General features: G+C 40.7%; 1 protein-coding gene across 2 annotated transcripts in view; it reads left to right on the top strand.

The window, feature by feature from the left end:
• Nucleotides 1-373: 373 nt before the first annotated feature.
• The window catches only part of LOC147133057 (glutamate receptor 4), a 74,957-nt gene continuing 55,894 nt past the window's right edge, over nucleotides 374-19,436 (top strand). For both annotated transcript variants that reach the window (XM_086012639.1, XM_086012638.1), the window contains exons 1-2: nucleotides 374-758; nucleotides 4,677-4,835. In XM_086012639.1, coding sequence (XP_085868765.1) covers nucleotides 668-758; nucleotides 4,677-4,835 — 250 coding nt within the window. In that variant the 5' untranslated portion in view covers nucleotides 374-667. The remainder of the gene's footprint in view (nucleotides 759-4,676; nucleotides 4,836-19,436) is intronic.

Here is a 19,436-nt window from a genome sequence, read left to right as displayed (position 1 = left end):
TCTCTTGAGAGGGCGCAGACATTCTGTTTACATTTATTCCATTAATTGCACAGACATCAAAGCGATGCCGTTGCTAAAAGTAGCTGTTCTTTTCTCATTAAATTCAAGAAATGTGAATTGTAACTTGCTGAAAGAATCAATAAGCATCAGTATCCATCTTAACACACACATCCTCTGACTATATTATATATATATATATATATATATATATATATATATATATATATATATATGAATGAATTTGTATAGGCTATATATGTAAATGTGTGCGACTGTAGCCGCATCCAGACTCAGTGGCCGCCTCTGGCTGATGCTCAATACCCCTCCATCCCCCCTCCATACTCTTCCTCCGCTCCCTCCTCTTCCTCATTTTGGTGGCGCTGTGCGCAAAGCTCCAGCGCCGGACTGGACGCAGGTTTGACGGTCCAAAACGCTGGTAGAGATTTCCAAAGGAAGAAAAAGAAGAAGGAGGAGGACAAGAAAAAAGAAATCCAGAGATGGATATTTAAATGGTTTCCATTCGTCACTCTGTTTTATATTTATTTATTTATTTTTTTATGATGATTTGATCTCTCTCTTTACATGTAGACGTTGGTCTTGCCCCGCGGGCTGTTAAACGAGAAGCCGCAGCTTCAAATGTCTCCTATCAGTTTATAAGCGCCACAAGATGAGGATTTCTTCTCGCCGCTGGTTTTTGTTGATATTTTGGGGCTTGTGTGGACTGTCGCTGGCTGCTTTCCCCAGCAGCGTCCAGATCGGTAAGTGCGAGCAATACTCGAGTGTTTGTTTGTTTTTTGTTTTTGTAATTCCAAGAATGGACCGTGAATGAATGAATGAATGAATGAATGCGCGCGGTCGTCCTGTCAGATTCTTACATTTGGATTCCAGCACATTTTCTTGGAGGTGTGCGCGCAAATCTTGGCTACGTGCATGCAAGCCCATGCTTACCCCGTACGTGTGTGTGTAGGGGTGTGTGTGAGTAGAGGCAAGAGTGTGTGCGTCCCATCAGCGCACTGCAGCAAAGTGGCTGCTTTTCTCCATGCGGCTTGCATGTGCACACAATGTGCGCGTCTGCATTGCAATTAAACTCAGCGGAGATTGTCAGGATTCGTCCAATGACGGGCGTTGCTTCTAAGCAAGGGTGGGAAACCAACGGGCGGTGGGCCACTTGCGTTTTGGTCCAACACTCTGACGAAGGTTCTTATCCACGGTGGTGCCTTGAGATGCGATTATTTCAAGATATAAGCAGTCTTTCAACTGATTTTTATTTATTTTATTTTTGCTTATGGGTGCACGACTTGAGGCGTGCACGCTCTATTGTGGCAGTGAACTGAACTCACTTGCCAACAAGCAGCAGTTTGGCAGATACAATCATGAACAATTCCTTAAAAACGTAGGCTTGTTGTGTTTTGTCACCCCCAATTTAAGTTCAAAGTCACACTAAACATAAAACAAAGATAATTACACCCTTTGTAATCAGAACAACCACACTGCTTAGCCCTTCAGTCCGCTAGCTTAATACATGTAACAGTACCCAGACATATTCTTCATCCTCTGCGTAGAACAACTAGTGGCCAAGGTTGGCACATGAAGGAGCAGCACAATGGCCATTCAATTGATGCAATAAGGCAGAAACTGTTTTTAATTGAAATGGTATAGTAAATGGATGGCTGCATTTCATAGTTGACAGCATGTTAGTGTAGTGGTTATCACATTCACCTCACAGTCAGGAGCTCTGTGTTCAAATCTTTTTTTTTTTGGCTACTTTCGACTCCTCCCTCATAGGTGCGTTAAAGACTAAATTGAAATGTAAATGTGGTTGATTATTTGTTGATATGTCTCTATGATTGACTGCTAACCAGTACAGGGCATACCCCGTCTCTCTCACCCAAAGTCAGCAGGGCTAGACTCTAGCTCACCCATGACCTGAAAAGTGGACAATTGCTATAGAAAATGGATGAATGGATTTTTATTTTATGGCATTGACATCTAGCACAGCCTCCATTTTGATGCGAAATGACAGGCTGTTCCAATGATTGTGCTTGTCTCTTTATATTATGTGATACGCTATAGTGCCCCCAGGGAGTTCAGAGGTCGGGTTCTGTTATGAAAGCGCGCTGCTGGACCGGCGGCGATCGTGCTGTTAGTGGAAATGAAAGTAGCCGAGTGGATGGATCTGCTACCATTCCAGGCTTATGTAGCATTGATGGTAGCCATGCTTTGGCATCTCCCCCAGACTGCGGTTGTGGATCGTTTTTTATCACAAGTTTTAAACTGGAGGTGCACTGCACGGTTCAAGTGACACAATTCTGAGAAAGCACTAATTTGGAGGTTGCACTCATTTTAGTCAATGAGGGGGAGTCATTTTAGAAACTTTGACTACGGGAATGGTTACATTTTCAGGGGCTAAAACACCGTTGTCATTGTAAAGAAGGGCCCAGAGTGACACAGTTCTACTTAATGAACAAAACTAACAATACGATTATCACAGTATTTTGCTGGACTTTAAACTGTAGTGTCACAATACAGCGACTGGGCAAAAATCTTTATCGCATAAAGTCTGACATTATGGTATCTACATTAGGAAACTAAAGAAAGAACTTAAAAAACATGTATCACATGTAGGATTAAGGAAATTATAAAGATGGCGACTTCTACGCCGACATCATTTCAGCGACAGAAATGTGAACCTAACTTTTCACAATGTCAATTTTTTATCCCACTCTTAGCACATTGTCATATTTACTGTTTTAGCCGCAGCTACTGTACCATATTTTGGACACTGTTCTTTTCGTTTCTGTTCGTTTTTTTCATACTTTTTTCATGACCAGGATGGGCTTTGCTGGCTGTCCCAGCATGCGTTGCCTTGCATTGTATGAGGACGGGGAGTGCTAACATCCCCGGCAGGAAATCAATTAATCACATCCACAAAAGCCTCAAGTATCCTTAGATTGAACATAAAAGAAAAAATAGATTGCATATAGATCGTGTTTACGATGATTAAACTTTATGCCTTTAAAGTTGGCAGTCATCAATAAGGCACCCTTGAGGCGAGTTTTTTTTTTCTGTCTTTCTGTCACACACAAACAATTGTATATTGTTCCATTCTGAGTCACTGGTTGGATTGTTCTCTTGTCTGTAATTATCACAGACAGCATACATTTGGTAACCAATTTAAGTTCAAGGAGGTGAACCGTAAAAAAAAAAATACACACTGACATTTTGCTTTAAAGGACATTTACACAGAAGAAATATGGCCCGAAGGCACGCTTTTTGAAATGTGAAACAAACTGCCTCCAACGTAAAATAACTCTGACATTTGCACAAGCATGAACATCCATAATGAGGAGCTTTGTACATGAATTTGATTGCAATGCCAAAAAGGCCGAGAGGAACCAAGAGTTGAATTTGATGCTATGCTTGTAGTTTGATGAACGGTGACTGTTTGAATGTTGGGGTCCGTGTTGCTTTTAGCGAGCCATGCTAACTACATCTCATCAGGTGTTAGCGCTGTCAGTGAGAGATATATTGTCCGAATTCCAACATCTCTCGCGCAAACTATCTGCTGTACCCAGATGGATTGGCATATTTGACAGAAGCATTCATCTTACCCTGTTGACGCATTGGCCCATGACTTTGGTGATCCCCTGAAATTCCCCCCTGGCTCCCGCCGGTGGTTTGACATTCATCATTGCCGCCGAATGGACAATGGCAGGATGGGATGAATTGCTCTGACATGTGGCACAGATGTTCACGTGTACCTTCGGGTGCTCTGGTCATCCCCTGAACCCCAAAGACAAAAACAAAAGCATTTGATGAATAAACCAAAGCCGGGAATCGAATGGCATTCCCATTGGCCCAGCTCCAATTTGTCTTTTGTGCTGTACGACTGGTGTTTACCTGCTAACATGGGTTAGATGCTGAATAGCCTGCTGAATGGTTGAGAAATTGATACATGTTCTGTTTAACAAGGACAAATAAAGCCACACATGACCTAGCAGTGAGAATTCCTTCAGTTAGATGGTATAGTTACAAGTCCCATTTGCTTAAATAATGAGGATACGTTTGTGGTTTTGGATGGAAGAGTACACGAGGGTCTGGCGGTGAGGGATCCTGATTTCTGATGATTTTGGGTCCCTGGTTTAAGATGGGACAATCACAGGTCCTTAAAGTTTTTGCAATTACGATTCCTATTTTTTGTCAAGGGGTTCATATTCCTGGTTTAAGATGGAACAGATAATAATAGTCCCTTATGGTTGAGGAGTCAGACTTCCTGGTATTTCAATGTAAATGTACCTTTTGCTCTAGCTGTTTGCTTCCATGATTTATGACGGATTTGTCACAAATGACTTTTGAGAGAGTTGCCCTGTTTTTACAATGTAGTGGTTAGGATGGAGTAGCCAGTTACTTTTGCATTAGTGGAACACTGGTTTTTGATCATGCGATCAATATCTTGGTTTAGGCTTTGAACGTTCCACTTCTCATATGATTTAGGTATTACATTTCCTGGTTTTATCTAACTTTCGACTCCCATTTTGGGAAACTTCTTTGAATTGATCTCACCAAAGGTATCGAAAGCCCATCAACTAATACAAGTTACAATACAAGCTGGCTGACCACGTTGTGCCCGAGTCTTCCCGAAACCCTCATCCAACATTGTCTTTATCCCCCCTCAGGTGGCTTGTTCATCCGAAACACGGATCAGGAGTACACTGCCTTTCGCTTGGCCATCTTTCTGCACAACACCAGCCCCAATGCCTCAGAAGCGCCCTTCAACCTGGTGCCTCACGTGGACAACATCGAGACAGCAAACAGCTTCGCCGTCACCAACGCCTGTAAGTCGCTCTTGTGTGCTTTCATGAGCTGTTTGCGCCTCATCAATACCGTGTTGAGAAGGTGCTTCATAAAGATACACTGTAGCTTTTTAATTAGATGATAATGCAAGTTTTGTTGGGTCGTATCCGAGTAATTTCATCACTTGGATTGGTAATAGAGACTAGCTGGACGTTATCTGGTGCTATTTGTCATTGCCTAAAAAAATTCCCATAGGAGATAAAATTCTATGATGTGTTGCTTGATTAAAAACTAGTCAAAAGTAGACTTTTGTTGACTCTATCATTCAAAATGGTATGGTAAAAGCACTTTTTTTTTTTTACCAGTTCTCAAACTGGGATGCCTATCAAAATAAACTATGTATTTTTCTGAGAATATAGTCCTAATGTTTTAGAGGCTAAACAAATGCGTTGACTTGGAACATATTAATTTATTATCTTAAGGCTAAAATCTTTGTCTTAATTGTTAAGACGTCATCGCCATGTAACATTTTTACATTTAAAAATTCAATTAATCTGTTTATGATGTGCAACAGTAGCTGCTCTTATTTTGGTTAGCAAAAGCATTCAAATGGGCTCAGCGATTAACTAAAATTATTTAACCTGTGTGTCTACGGGAATGCTAATTGCCATTAAAGACAAACTTGCATCCTGCAAGATCATCTTAAATACTTAGACTCCCCACTTTAATTCATCGGAGACCCTTTCAAATGCCCTGGTGGGTGCTGCTGTTTTGATTAGCAGCAGAGTTCAGAGTATGTGTGTTTATACATTGTGTATGTGTGTGCATGCGTCCCCTTGCAACATGCGCACTAAAACGCACACTTTCTAAATGAAGTCGGTGGTGTTTCTTTTAGTGACCATGCCTGGGGTTTGTATGTGTCAGTGGTGGGCAGTGGGCAGCATCGGGGGGGTGAGCGTCCTGCAAAGGCCATAAAAAACGGCGGCTCAATGTCTTGCGCTATGTGCGGTGTGATTCACTGTTAGAAAAATCAATGTATAAACTAAACTGCAAATGAAATGCCATGAGCTCGGTGTGCCAGGCGAAGGTTGTGTTATTTGTGTGCGACTTTTGTCTTGTTTTTTTCGTGTGTGTGACAGATTTCAAATATGTGATAAGAAAACGCTCCTCGTATGTATTCAATATGTCTGCTTTTCACACAGGAGGTAAAAAATATCATATTACCCCTCAGCCTATAAATAGCCCAACTGTCTGTGTGTAAATGTGGAAGATGGATAATGTGACGCCACTAGTTAAATCTCATGCTGATTTTATTTAGTTTATTTTGTATAAACATTTACTGTGAATCATCGACATTGGAAGCTATTAACAGTTGTATAAAAGTGAGCAAAATGCCAACGCTACCCCCTGTGAATAAATAAATATGTACGTATGTGCAGACGTACGTGCAGGAAGTACTTACAAAAGTAACAAAAACAAAAATTAAAGAATAATATCCAAAAATACACACAACTATGCTATACACATTGAATTGTGCAAAAAAAGATAAATGTTTACAGTTGATAAAACATGTATTGTGCATAACAAACACAGTACAATATATTATCTATAAACAATAACATTGTATGAAGGAAACATTAAATAAAACAAATACATACAATCAAGGTGTGCGTACACACGTGTACGAGGAACTGTACTTGATGCGTATTTTAATATAAAGTGCACAATCACCTTGCATTTTCTCTCAAACAGAGTGGGAGATGGGAGTCAGCATCTATCATACACAAATGTAATAGGCCCAAGTCCCAAACAAAGTGACTGCCAGTGCTTGCATAATATTGCTCAAGCAAGACAAGGAAGTGAAACAGGGTCAAATACAATTAATATAAAATACTGTACATAGATTGGACAAGCAAAGAACATATCTACTTTGAAGGTGGTCTTTTGTCCAAAAAGTAGCTTCTGCTAGGTCACCGTTAATTCCAGAAATCCGGCTATGATTTTTTTGTTGTGCTTGCAAGGTTACAGCATCCTTGAAACATGCAGTATGTGTTCAGTATGGAGGCAGAATGACAACCGGACAGAAAATGGCTGCTGTAAGTCCCTCTCAATAACCAAGCGCTCAAGAGTAGCAGGGGTCCAAAAGCGCTCACATATACAAAGACTGTCACCTATATGTATTCCCGGGAAGATGAAGGAAGGGGATTGATTGAAGGTGAAGGTGTGATTGTCCACCTCGGCTCTAATGGCCACGCGCTCACAGGAAGCCAGTCTGCGGCCCATTGATTGGACGAGGCAAATCAGAGCAGAATTACATGAACCAATCAATGGCTGTGATAGCTAAGGGGCCAGCGAGGGGGAGAATCTACTATCGAACCGCATCGCTTGTTTCGCCGCTCGTCATTTAACACTCATTTTGGCTAGCTATCCAACTTTCTAGTCACTTGTTGTCATATTAACCGAAAAATAAGAGACTAAATTGAATCTTAAATACTGGTAATGTTTTATTGGACAAATAAGAGTGTGAAAAAGTTTCTGATAATTTTCTGATAATTACTTCCATTACACGTTCAGTAGATAATGTGCCTATGTCGGTTTTTCTACCCTTCAATGCTATTTAAAGCTAAATGTGTCATACAACACTGTCATTTAATTTCAAAACTGTAGTTATAGCAATAGAACAAGTACAATTTATTGATGTTTCTTGAATAATCATACTTCTGTAGGCAATTTGTCCAATTTTTCATGTTTCAGTGTTGTTCTTCAGTTTCCAAGGCTTAAATGTCTCACCCACAATGGATATTTCACTCCAGAATCACTTTTTAAGACTTACTTTAAGATTATATTTGGTTATATTGAAAATGAGTTACAATTTACAAATTTCTTTGACACTCAAGCACTGGGAGTTGCTTGCTAACTACTAGAAATAACTTTCTAGCCTTCTTGCATAACTTTTCAAGAAAGACCCAAATTCGCTTTAAAATTGTGTTTTATTTAACAAACACAAACTTTGACGAATCAACGGGCAGAACTCCAAATCTGGTATTTGATGATGTGTATCGTGTTATACAAACTTTACACGGGTGGATAGTTCAAGTTCCCTGGTCACTCACGGACTTTTCATTTCCGTTTGCTTTTGGAAGCGATGTAGCCCCCATTTCTCAACCTGGAATGATTTTCTTCCTTTCCTATAGCTTTTCAAGGCAGGTCATATTTTAAACACTGAAAAGTGAAAAAAGTTTTCCCCAAAAACCTTTTTTCATATACTTTAGGATAATTCACATTATTTTCTCAAACGTGTCACATTCAAGTTCCGCTAGAGAACAATTAAGTAACAAAGAGAATGTTATTGTCTTCTTGGACTGTTTAATTGAATTGAATGTGATAACGGGCTCTTATAAAACATTCTATATGGACTCTAATGTTGTTTAAGTGGACAATAAACACCAGTGTGACGTGTCTACGGGTGAAACAGGTTAATTAATGTAGTTCTAAAGTAGCTAGTAGTGAAGCATCTTTCAGCATCTTTTAGCATTTTTAATACTGTTAAATGTGTTTAAAATGAGATCAAATGTAATCATAGCTCACTTGGATGACTTGAATTTTATTCAACTATGGGTCAGTTGTATTCATTTTAAAGCAATGCAATTTTATTTGCAGTAGATACAGTATGTTGATGTATTTTTGCTAGGATCTTTTGTGTAAGGTAAAATGTTAACATTTAAACTGTACTAGCATGTAGCTCCAGCTAAGTAAACAGGAGTGGATGTCAGCCAGCACTAATACACATCCAAAGCATCGATCCACTGAGGCACTGATGTGCTGGGATAGTCTGTTTGCTATCCGCTATGCTAATCCGCCATTAGCTACACAGCCATAGTGGAAATCCGAACCAACTCGAGGTATTTACTAGAGCTGAAGCCACTATTTGAGGATATTTATATATATATATATATGTATGTATGTATGTATATGTATGGTCTGTTTGCATTGTGCTGAGAGGTATAATAAAAGCGGTATCTGGCCCTCTGCTGAAGGAGCATCGCAATAAAGGCAATAAAGCCATAAAATTAATTGAGACACCGCTGCATAATTCACATGAGCAAATGACGCCGGAGCGGGAGGTGTGGTCTAGTTGTATTGTTAAGTGTTTCCCGCACTGAAAACAGAATGTCAGCAAGCTTGCTTCGCTTCTCTGGTTTTTATCATGCTGGTTAAAATGTATGATGCTTTTTAATGCGTCTGCTTGGTAAAACATAATTTAAATGAAAATGAAATATACAAATTTGATGAAGAATTACTACGCACTTAACCTCCACTTGTAACAGTCTGGTTAAAATTACTCCACTTAAGTTGGGGCCAATGACGAGTGGGGCTTTCGTTACCATGGAGGCTGAGCTCCATGTCTAGAAAAAAATGAGTACCCATCAGTATTCTAATGTATTTTCCCCTCATACAGAAAGCACTTCATCACCAAGCCACTGTGTTACAGTAGTGTGCCGATCCATGTAAGTGGTGCATGCAGCAGACACGTCACTAAACAGAAATACTCACCACAGCCGCATGTCGACAAATTCGCTGAAAGTTCGAGTAAGTATGTGACGCTGATCAGAAGTGGACCCCAATCCCAATCCATCTGAAAGAAGGAAGATATTGTTTAGAGCACCTTGTTGTTGGCCATGAGTGCCCACATTTCACAGAGAGAAGGTAGAGAGTTACTTACTCTACATTTTAAAAAAGCCAGCTACTGTATCTCTACACCCTGAACCAGGGCTCCAGAATTGCATGGCCAATTTAGAGTGCCTCATTGTTCACCATGAGTGCCCACCTATCACAGAGAGAGAACTAGGTAAAGAGAGACAAAGACAAATCTAGGCTAAGTATTGGAAAAATATAGGAGCACGATATGAGCATGCTCCCTGCGTCGTTTTCATGTCATCCCCTCAACTAATAATTTGGCGTGGGGGCTTGTGCCCCACCAATTAATTTGACCTCGCCTCTCGCCTTCATTGAAACATCTTCATCTGCGTCGAGCCATTTATATGCGCCGTCTGACTCGCGCCGCCTGTGCTCCTATAGGTGCTCGTGCAGCATAGGCGACGCTCCTTTGTGTGTCCTTGAATGAATGACAAAACACTATGTGTGTGTGTTGGCCTTATTTAAGTCTATTATCTCCAACACGGGCTTTCATTCAAAGGACTCTTGCCCATACACTTTCCTCATTTGTCTGAGGATGCTTCTGGGAAAATATATAAAGGCTCTTTTGCTGCCCGTACGGGTAAATGGCTGGCGAAAGAAAGAAAAGGATGGCGCGGAAAGGGGGTGGGACAGTGGAGAGGGGGTTAATGAGAGATTAATGTGGTGAAGCAGGGATGGACGATGGGAGCGGGTAATGGTAATAAACTGCGAAAATAGACGATAGAACGATAGATGATTACATAGATGGGCAAAAAATGAGCTTCCGACTATGCATTGCCCAACTATTTTTTTCAAGTTTCCCGTTTATCGCCTACAAAATAGGGCGTCGGTCATGGGCGGATAGGCGGACCTGACCGTCACATAGACGGAATGCCCGGCTCTGCTGATTGGATATAATAAAAGTCTACACCCCCCTGGTGAAATACAAATGTTTTTGTTAAATGCTTTTTAAATGAGCCCAAGATAAATCTAATACAAGCAATACTATAACGAGGAGCGCCGTCAACGTCAGTTGCCGTCAACTACATTTTTGTTTTTATGGGAATGAGTGGAGAAAAGTCTTGGCCAACTGTGGCCATATTTCCCTGGTGTTTGACTTGACTCCCTTAAGGTGCATCATTAATGTGCCGAATGTCGTGATGCTCCTTTTGTTTTGTTTGTTTGCTAAGGTCATATGCAAAATAAGTAACAGTCCCCGCCGGTCAAACGATGTTGAGGCTAATACAGTCAAATTGGAGCCCTACTTTTAGAAAACAAACGCAGTAAAATTAGGTTCACCTGTACAATTTAATCAGATTCAATACAAGTTCTTGTTATTAATTATGTTTTATTATTTACAATAACATATTTATTAATAAAAATAAAAAAGAATTACTTGCAAATACTGTAGACCTTTGTTCATCTATCTATGCTAGCAACGTATAGCGACAGGCACAACAATATAATAATAATAATAATAATAATAACAATAAAAAGGACAGAAAATACAATTCACTTTGTATCCACTTGTTGCTATTTATAAAGTAGAATACAGTAATCGTTTTGTGTTCATCCAAGCAGGCCCAGATTTCACTCTGAGTCAGTCTATTTGTGAGTAAATTGAGGTGAGATTATTTCACTATTCATACCTTTTGCCACATTTTTGTTTATTTGTGTGCCACAAGAATTTTGTAAAGTCGGATGGATGCCTTGACTCAAAAAGTTTGGCAAACTATCTCAAATGAACTACCTCCTGTTCAAATTTGACTCGTCCCCGGCACGCCCCTCCCCCGATCTTCCCCCGCCCCATCTGTGTGCTGGTTATGTAAGTGCCCCCTTAGGCGTGTGTATGCATGCGTGTGTGTGCGCATGTGTGTTTAGGTCACACAGTTCGGGAAAGAACTCTGGGGAGGCAATTTGCACCAAACAACAATTTACTGTTGAGCTTTGTGATGCTGTTTGATGAATGAAATCACAGCTCTGCCATGTATACAATAGTTCAAGTCAAGTTTAGCTTTTTCTTTGGCTTTTTTGGGCCACGTTTACCCGAAATATGGCTTGCTTGCATCTTTGCTAATGATAGTGAGACATCCTCATCTTGGCCCAGGCTGAATAGCTGCAGAGAGAGCGCAATTCTACCAGTGCATTTTACTTTGTCTTTTGCTTTTTGTAGCTTAGAAGCTTATTATTATACTTGTGCGAACATTAACAAGTTTGAATAATTAGAACCCACTGACATTGTACTCCTTATAGGGTGTGCACCCTGACCACCAGGGGCAGTGTAATACAGATGTAAATATTGTAATACACAAACAGTTTTACAGCTAACTGACTCAAAAATAAGCATTTAAATTAGCCATTTTGTCAGAGAATCAAGAATACATGCCTGTGGATGTTGTTATATTGTCTGTCTACATGTGTTGCTGCTACATGTGTTCATGGTGCTTAATTAAAGGGTTGTAACTGCCGCAACATCATCAATGGCATTTTGCTTTGTGTGTTCACATTAGGCCTGCTGACCTTTCTAAGTTGAACATTGGATAAGCCAATGTTGGTTCCTAAAACAAACATAAAAAACTTTTTTTTTCCCTTTTACCTCTGCGTGTGTTTTGCTTCTTTGTTTTGTCTGCCAACAAGTTCTTCATGTTGTCACACCCCGCGTTTTGCTTTTACTTTGTCTTTTCTGCAACACAATTTTTTTTTTTTTTTTTAAGTAGCGGTGATTAAATTATTAGCCTGACTTCAAACATTGCCTATAAAATTAATTAGGTCTTTTATGGCACTAATCTGAAGGTAGAATGGATGAACTGTTTGCCCATTATTTCCTTACTTACTGTGCATCGCTGTTTGATTCCAACGCCCAAAATACTTGTCGAAGTCAACTAAATCGCTCTCAACTGATGAAACATATTGGGCCGCGGAATGTTTGATGAGGATGAGAATTATTTAACCACTTCTGCCGTCTGTGCAGCTGCCTGCTTCACTCAATTAAAACAACAAACAAAAAAAGTCTATTTTTGGGGGACGTAAGGATGTTCGGAAAGATGTTCTCTCTCTAAACTAGGACAGGAAGTCGTGCCAAACTCGTTGTGTGAGGGGTTATATTTGTAACATGAGAATTATTACAGGGTAAACAGTAAACAATCCCCCGCCCCCCAAAAATTGAAAGAGTACCGGGAAAAAAAAAAATGAATAGCTAAATCCAGGTAAATCCATGGATGTCAAACCATGAGTATGCTGGGGTCCGAAATGTACACCACCATTGTTCATGACCTCTGCGATTATACATTATCAAAATTATTATAGTTAAATAACCAGTCATTTCATTTAGCTAATCATTATGATGCCAATGGCGTTTTCCATTGTATGTTAGCATGAAGCTAGCAAGGCTGTTCTTCAGGCAGTTGTTTGGTTGTTTTGAAAACACATGTATTTTCTTTGTCTAATGTTTAGTTTGAAAGTACACTTCAACTGGCAGAGGCGTTAAACAACTTGAAGGCACTTCATTTTTTAATGAATTGTTCACTATTTTCCAAACTGCTGCTTATTGAGTCAGATGATCTGAGTTGACTTTTGAATTTAAAAAAATCACACAGATGTCAGCTGGTATGTTGAAAAAGTCAAGACTCAATGGCAAGGAGGAAAAGTGTGTAGCCGAAGTAATATAAAATGTGTAATTCACTTGCATTATTGTTTAAAAGTTGGAACAAACTGCCAAGTCAACCAGCATCCAGACATCAAAGTAAACCCTATTCAGTACGTATTTGTTATTTTGCATTCAAATGCTAACTCGCCTATTATTTTGAAATCAATCCATTTGAGACGCGACATGCTCAGATAATGAGAATTATTTTTTTCTTAAAAACTCATTAAATACCTGGAACCGATGCGCGTGTTATTAATAAAGTGCGACAAAAAGCCGCCTCCATCCGCGTCGACCTTGAACCGCCGCGTCTCGTCCAGCCGCTAATATCAACATTGTTCATGCAACATTAACGCTAATGAAAGTCGAACGAATTGAAGGGAATAACTTTGCCACACAGAGACGCCACAGAATATTTGAAGAAGGACAGAACACAAATGATTCAAAAAGCTTGCTCCTGCAAATTACCATGCATGGATTGTCCTTAGATAGTGGGCATATACCAGGAGCCCTATTTTCGTGCCCAGCACTAGTCAAGCGCCGTTGTGGGTGAGAACACAGCAGTCTTGTTTGCCATCCAATGGCAGCAGATCCCTTCATTCCCTTTAAATTCAGCGCAGGAGAGGTGCGCGATCTACATGACGGAAGGAGGTTCTGGAGCCCATGCTGGTCATTGTCGCTCTCAAATTACATTTAACCCCGGTTGTGCGTTGAGATTTCTCAACAGCACTGTCAGCTTTCCATTACGGCACTAATAATAGCTTATAAGATAACTTTACTTTGAATGCACAAAGTATAATTTGTTTTATGTTTGGTTTGATAATTGTCCACATCATTCCCCCGTGAAGGCCTGTTTGCTGTTGCTCATAAACATACTTTTGTCAACCGATTTTAAAAGGAATGAGGAGAGCCACATAGATTGGCGTCAAACCTGCGCCAAACCATTTGCGCCTTCGAAAATACCAAATCCCAGTCTAGCCTGCCCCTTTGCAGATTTACAGATTTACCACACTTCATGCCAGACTTGTGCTGGCCATGAAAATAGAGCCCAAAGAGTGGTCCTTCGCTTCACCGGCCAGTTTTGTATTCGAGAAAGAAGTCTATTGGCATTTTGCTGCATGCTCGTTATTCAACCGAGGCAGTAATGACCAGTGCAGTCCTGACTACAAACCATGCCTGTCTATAAGAAGCCATACAAGCCTGCAGCGCGGTGTCATGAGGGCACCGAACAATGGAAGCATTGCGGCGGACCTGCCAAAGAAGTCAAGGAATATTTTCCTCCCGCATTAAACAAGAGAAAAAGGGATTCCTCCAGCAAGTTCTCCTCTTCCATCCATTGGGAAAGCAATAAAGGTCACAAGGGGGATGAGTCACGTCAGGTAGCTTTTTCCCTCCTGAGGCCACATTGACGTGGAACTAATGAACAGCGCACATAATTAAGAGCGTCCGTGACAGCTTTCTCCATCAAAGCTAGAGATTTAACGAGCGTGTAATCAGCGGGCTAATTGTTTGGACACACTCGCACGTTCAACACAGATGATTTCTTTGTCTCCAGGCGAGCATGGAGCCTACTGGCCATCTGACGGCTGATAGACCTTAAGAGGAATTAGCAACGTTTCTTCATTTTAGACCACTCCGAGTGCTCTATTTTCGTAGACGGCGCATGCGGAGAAGCTGGCGTATCCTGATTTTGGTGCGGGGCTTTCTCAATTCTTTTGTATAAAAAGAACTAGTTTTTAATAAACGCCTGAAAAAAGACATTTTTAATTAAAGAAATCCTGGGCCGATAAAGTGTATTATTCATCTCATAGCTCTGGAAAAAGAAGAGGTGTGGCAATATTGATACATCGCCAAGTTAAGTTCATTGGAACATCAATATGTAAAGATGAGGAGGGCAGATTTATCATGGTGAATGGGACACTAGATGGTATATCAGTCTCCTTTGTTAATCTGTACGCCCCAAATGAGGATCGACTGGGATTTGTAAAATCGATATTCAACCGGATTGCAAAGCATAGTTCTGGTCTCTTGCTTTTGGGTGGAGATTTTAACTGTGTAATGTCAAAACAAGATAGGAAACCGTCATCCCTAAAATGGGTAAAACGCTTAAACATTTTATCTCAGAGGCGGGCCTAGTGGATGTGTGGAGATCTAAATTTCCCAAAGAGAGAAACTTTACATTTTATTCCAATAGACATGCCTCGTATACAAGGATTGACTATTTTTTTACTTCTAAAGCTGAATTGTTTCAAGTTGAAGATATAATTATGATGCCCATCACTATTTCAGATCATGCCCCAGTCCTGCTCCGGTGGGATATAGGCCTGACACCAACTCTAAAGCAATTGCGATTAAATGCCTCTCTCCTTAATGATCGGGCTTTTGTTACATTTATTAAAACCGAATTTAAGAATTTTATGGATACCTGGATACTTCTCCAATTGTTCTGTGGGACTGTGCAAAGCATATTTAAGGGGAAGAATAAGTTCTTATGCTATTGCAAAAAAGCGGCAAAAAAAATCAAAACAAATTAGAGGACAAAATTAAGATGTTGGAATGCAAACACAAACAAGGATTGTCACCTAATCTTTTAACTAAAGTGGTGGTTAAGCCAGCGGAAATAGCTGAAGTAGTTGCAAATTTTGATCAAAACACTGATACTTGTTCCGATGACTCTAAAATAGCGCAATTTTACGGGACATAAATGTAAGCGAATTATCTGAAACTGCTGCCATGGCTCTGGATGTACCAATCCAGGGTTGGGAAATTAAACGAACGAAGTAATAAATGCCCAGGACCAGATGGATTTATAAATGAATTCTATAAGTGTTTTCAAGAAGAAATAGCTCCCCTTTGAACGCTTACCATTACTCATTGAAAACTGGCCATACTTGGTATCACATCACCAGGGGTGCAGGGAAGAGCGGCAAACTACCTTCTGAATATCTTTTTCACAGCCGCTCTGAATCCCAATTTCTTGGTCGCAAACAAGACCACCCTCCTTTGACTCGTGGATTTTAAAGCTGAGAGAACTTTATCAAATGGAAACGATAACTTACTCATTGAGACTTCAACTACATATTTTTAAAACGCTGTGGGGCCCTGCGGTGATTTTAATATGAATGTATAACTAGGCAATATGTTTTTGTTTTTGTTTTTTTTTAGCTCTGGTTGCATAATGGTTTGTGTTTGGCTGTGCAAAAAAAAAAAGAAAAAAGACATTTGAGACGTTGAATCCAAAATTTCATACAAGTGTAAAGAGACGTTGACCGTGGTATGAAACCAAAATAGTGAAACTGCTCGCCCTCTGACATCACGCGGGATGATGCTTTGAAGTTCCAGTTTTGATTCCAACATTTTGGGCCGGCGATTTTCATTGGACAGCGATGATGTCATCCCCTTGCCTTCATACCAACCATAGCAGCGTGATGCCAGAGGCAATCCCAATGGCTCTCTGTATCTCTGCCCTACACGCGCGCACGCACACACTTTAACCTTTGACCTCATGCTACTCCTGTTCCATCAAATGATGGCTGTTATTAGAGCAGATCATTACTAGTTATCTGTTCTCTGCACACCATTCAGCCTCTGTGTCACTGTGTGTGTGTGTCAATGTGTCTGTGTGTGCGCGTGTTTACGCATGTGTGTGTGCCAGTTTTATCCCTACAAAGCCGGCGTTGGACGGCCTCGCCGTTTCAGCTCTCTCCGACGGGCCACCGGAGAATAGCGGCCTGATTGTAAGTTGATTGGCCAATTATTGCACTTTTATCGAGCGCCTCGATAAGACTTCCTCAGCGGTGGTCTGCGGGCAGAGGCATGAGTGGGGGGGGGATGGTTGTGTATGGGCGGGATCAAATGATTGTGAGGGTTCTTGCAGCGCCTCACTTTTTACAAAATCCTTCCAATTGTATATTGATTTCCCATATTCTGTGTTTTCCGTAGAATCCGTCGAATAATAATACTGTTGATAATAACTCTATGATAATAGAGTTGAACAAGTATAGCTGGAAGTGACTCAACAAGCTGCAGTCATTTTTGCAAAGGATGAAGAATATCTGCCAAAGTACATTTTTGTTCGCAATTCAAGCCAAAGAAATCATCCAGCAACGTACGTCGAAATAATGGTTACTTGACCACACCTAATTCATGCACTTTTGTTTAGAAGAGAAGCCAAGACTTAAAATACAGTGAAGACCAAAGATGCTCACTTTGTTTTAATGAAGTAGGTGGACAACCTTTTGTTAAAGGACATGTTTTCATAACATTGAGGTGAGACCAAAGTCTGAGCTTTGCTTTGCTGGAAACAACAAAGCAGTTGCATTGTACTTTGCTTTTCTGGCACATTTGCACACAGCTGATGTCAGGGCTTATTTTCTGAGCGCTGCAGAGGATTTAGAGAGAGGAAAAAAGGCAAGCTTTTTTTTTTTTTTTTTTTTTTTTTTCTTCCTCTTCCTTTCACATCGCCCTTGACATTTCCCAGCCCGGCACTCTGGCCCAGTAAGAGACTCAACACGTGGGATTGTCTACTCTCCAACCACCACGATATCCCGCCTTTACCCCGTCGCAAGTGATAATGAATTGTCCTTGAAACCTTGTTGGGGATCTAAAGGACCCCCACCCCATTCCGCCGCTTCTCCAATTCTATTTGAGTAAATCCGCTGACTTGCAGGATCCTGTGGGAACAGACTGCGTGATGATGCACATTAACAGCCCACAGAGAAAACCCATTTTCCGAGACGGACTGATGAGATGCTTGATTCTGCCACGGAAACGAGAAGAAAACGATGCCATTTATCATATCATTAGCTGTGCAAATGGATCCAAACAGACAAAGATATGTTTTAATAATATACAGTCGGACGCTCCAAAGTGGATCACAATCTGTTGTGTAACACTGGTTGACTATCAAGCTTTTTCCCCGTTGGAAATGATGGAAATGGAAATAGAATAAAGTCCAACAAAATTTGGAGGATAGCATTTTATGCAGATGGGGAAGCAAGTTTCGTTCAACTTTTGAGGCATTTTTGGAGGTTGAACTCCAAGTTGTACCACTTTTGAGGGTGTTTGACTTTGAAAATCTCACCTTAATTTTAGGAGCTGCTGTTTTGCAGCCCTCCGACTGTCTTTTCTGGTGAATAACAAGGTCATACAATCCCATTTTGTGTCACTTTAAGTAAAAATTGCCGCCGTGTTGACAGGCGGATTTGTTTTATGAGCGCTTTCACATTAAATCCACTTTTCCCGAGCGAGACGGCATGCAAGCACTAAGTGTCAAACAGCGCGTTTGTTATTAAGTCGACTCATCTCTCCTTGCGTCACTCCCTGGGTTTTCTTTTAAATCCCGCAAACAAACATCACTCACGCTGAGCCTTGCGTCCCACCCTGAATCCCTCCCCCCAAACCCCCCCAACCCCATCCGTGCTCCCCCACCCCACCCTTCCCACTCACTCCTGGAGTTATTTCCTATCTCCACAGGGGACCTGAGGTTGGTTAATGAGGCAGACAGGCCAGATGATTCTCCTCCTTGGTGAAGAACATCCAGCATTCCCTTAACATACATAATGCAAGCCCCCCTTTCCGGAAGAAATGAAATGAAACCCACTTGAAGTGTCGTCTCAATTTTAAGCACGGAATGTGGAGCAAGTGTGACGTCTTAACGGAAACTTAGTATGCGTTTTGTCAACAAGGGTGTTTGATATGAGGAATACACGAATCTCAATTACACAACCAGGAGGTATTACGTGAAGTAACCATCATGAGTACACTGTTAAAACTGCTGGGTTAAAAGTAACCCAAATTGGGTGTAATAGCTAACCCAGCGTTGGATCACGGGACACTTTGTAGTTACAGCTTCCCTCAGAGAGCTGTTACGACGGTGAAACCAAATAAATGTTGAATTGCCTCATCGTATTATTACCTATGCACAATAAATTGATGGATTACTAGTTCTGAAATCAGAAATCAGGGATACTTGTTTTTGGGAATTATTGTTAAAGTTACTGTAAAAAGGGTAACAAAGACATTCTTGCCAAATCTCGATGTTATTTATTACACGTGAAAATTTAAAATGTTAATCCAGATTTTGGCGAGGATCATGGAAGTGGACACACATGATTTGCTTTCGCGGGCCACACAAAATGATGTGGTGGGCCGGATCTGGCCCCCGGGCCTTGAGTTTGACGCCTCTATACTAGAGAAAAAATGAGGTCACAATCAGCATAAAAAATTACCTAGAAAAGTTTTCTTGCACCTCTGATTACAAAAATTAGCAAATATTTGTTGACAAGAGTTTTTGGGGTTGAGGCCTTGACCCAGCACATTG

The sequence above is a fragment of the Filicampus tigris genome, chromosome 17, assembly GCF_054856515.1.
Source record: "Filicampus tigris isolate MCC_2025a chromosome 17, RoL_Ftig_1.0, whole genome shotgun sequence".
Classification (NCBI taxonomy): domain Eukaryota; kingdom Metazoa; phylum Chordata; class Actinopteri; order Syngnathiformes; family Syngnathidae; genus Filicampus; species Filicampus tigris.
This window is presented reverse-complemented; position numbering and strand designations above follow the sequence as displayed.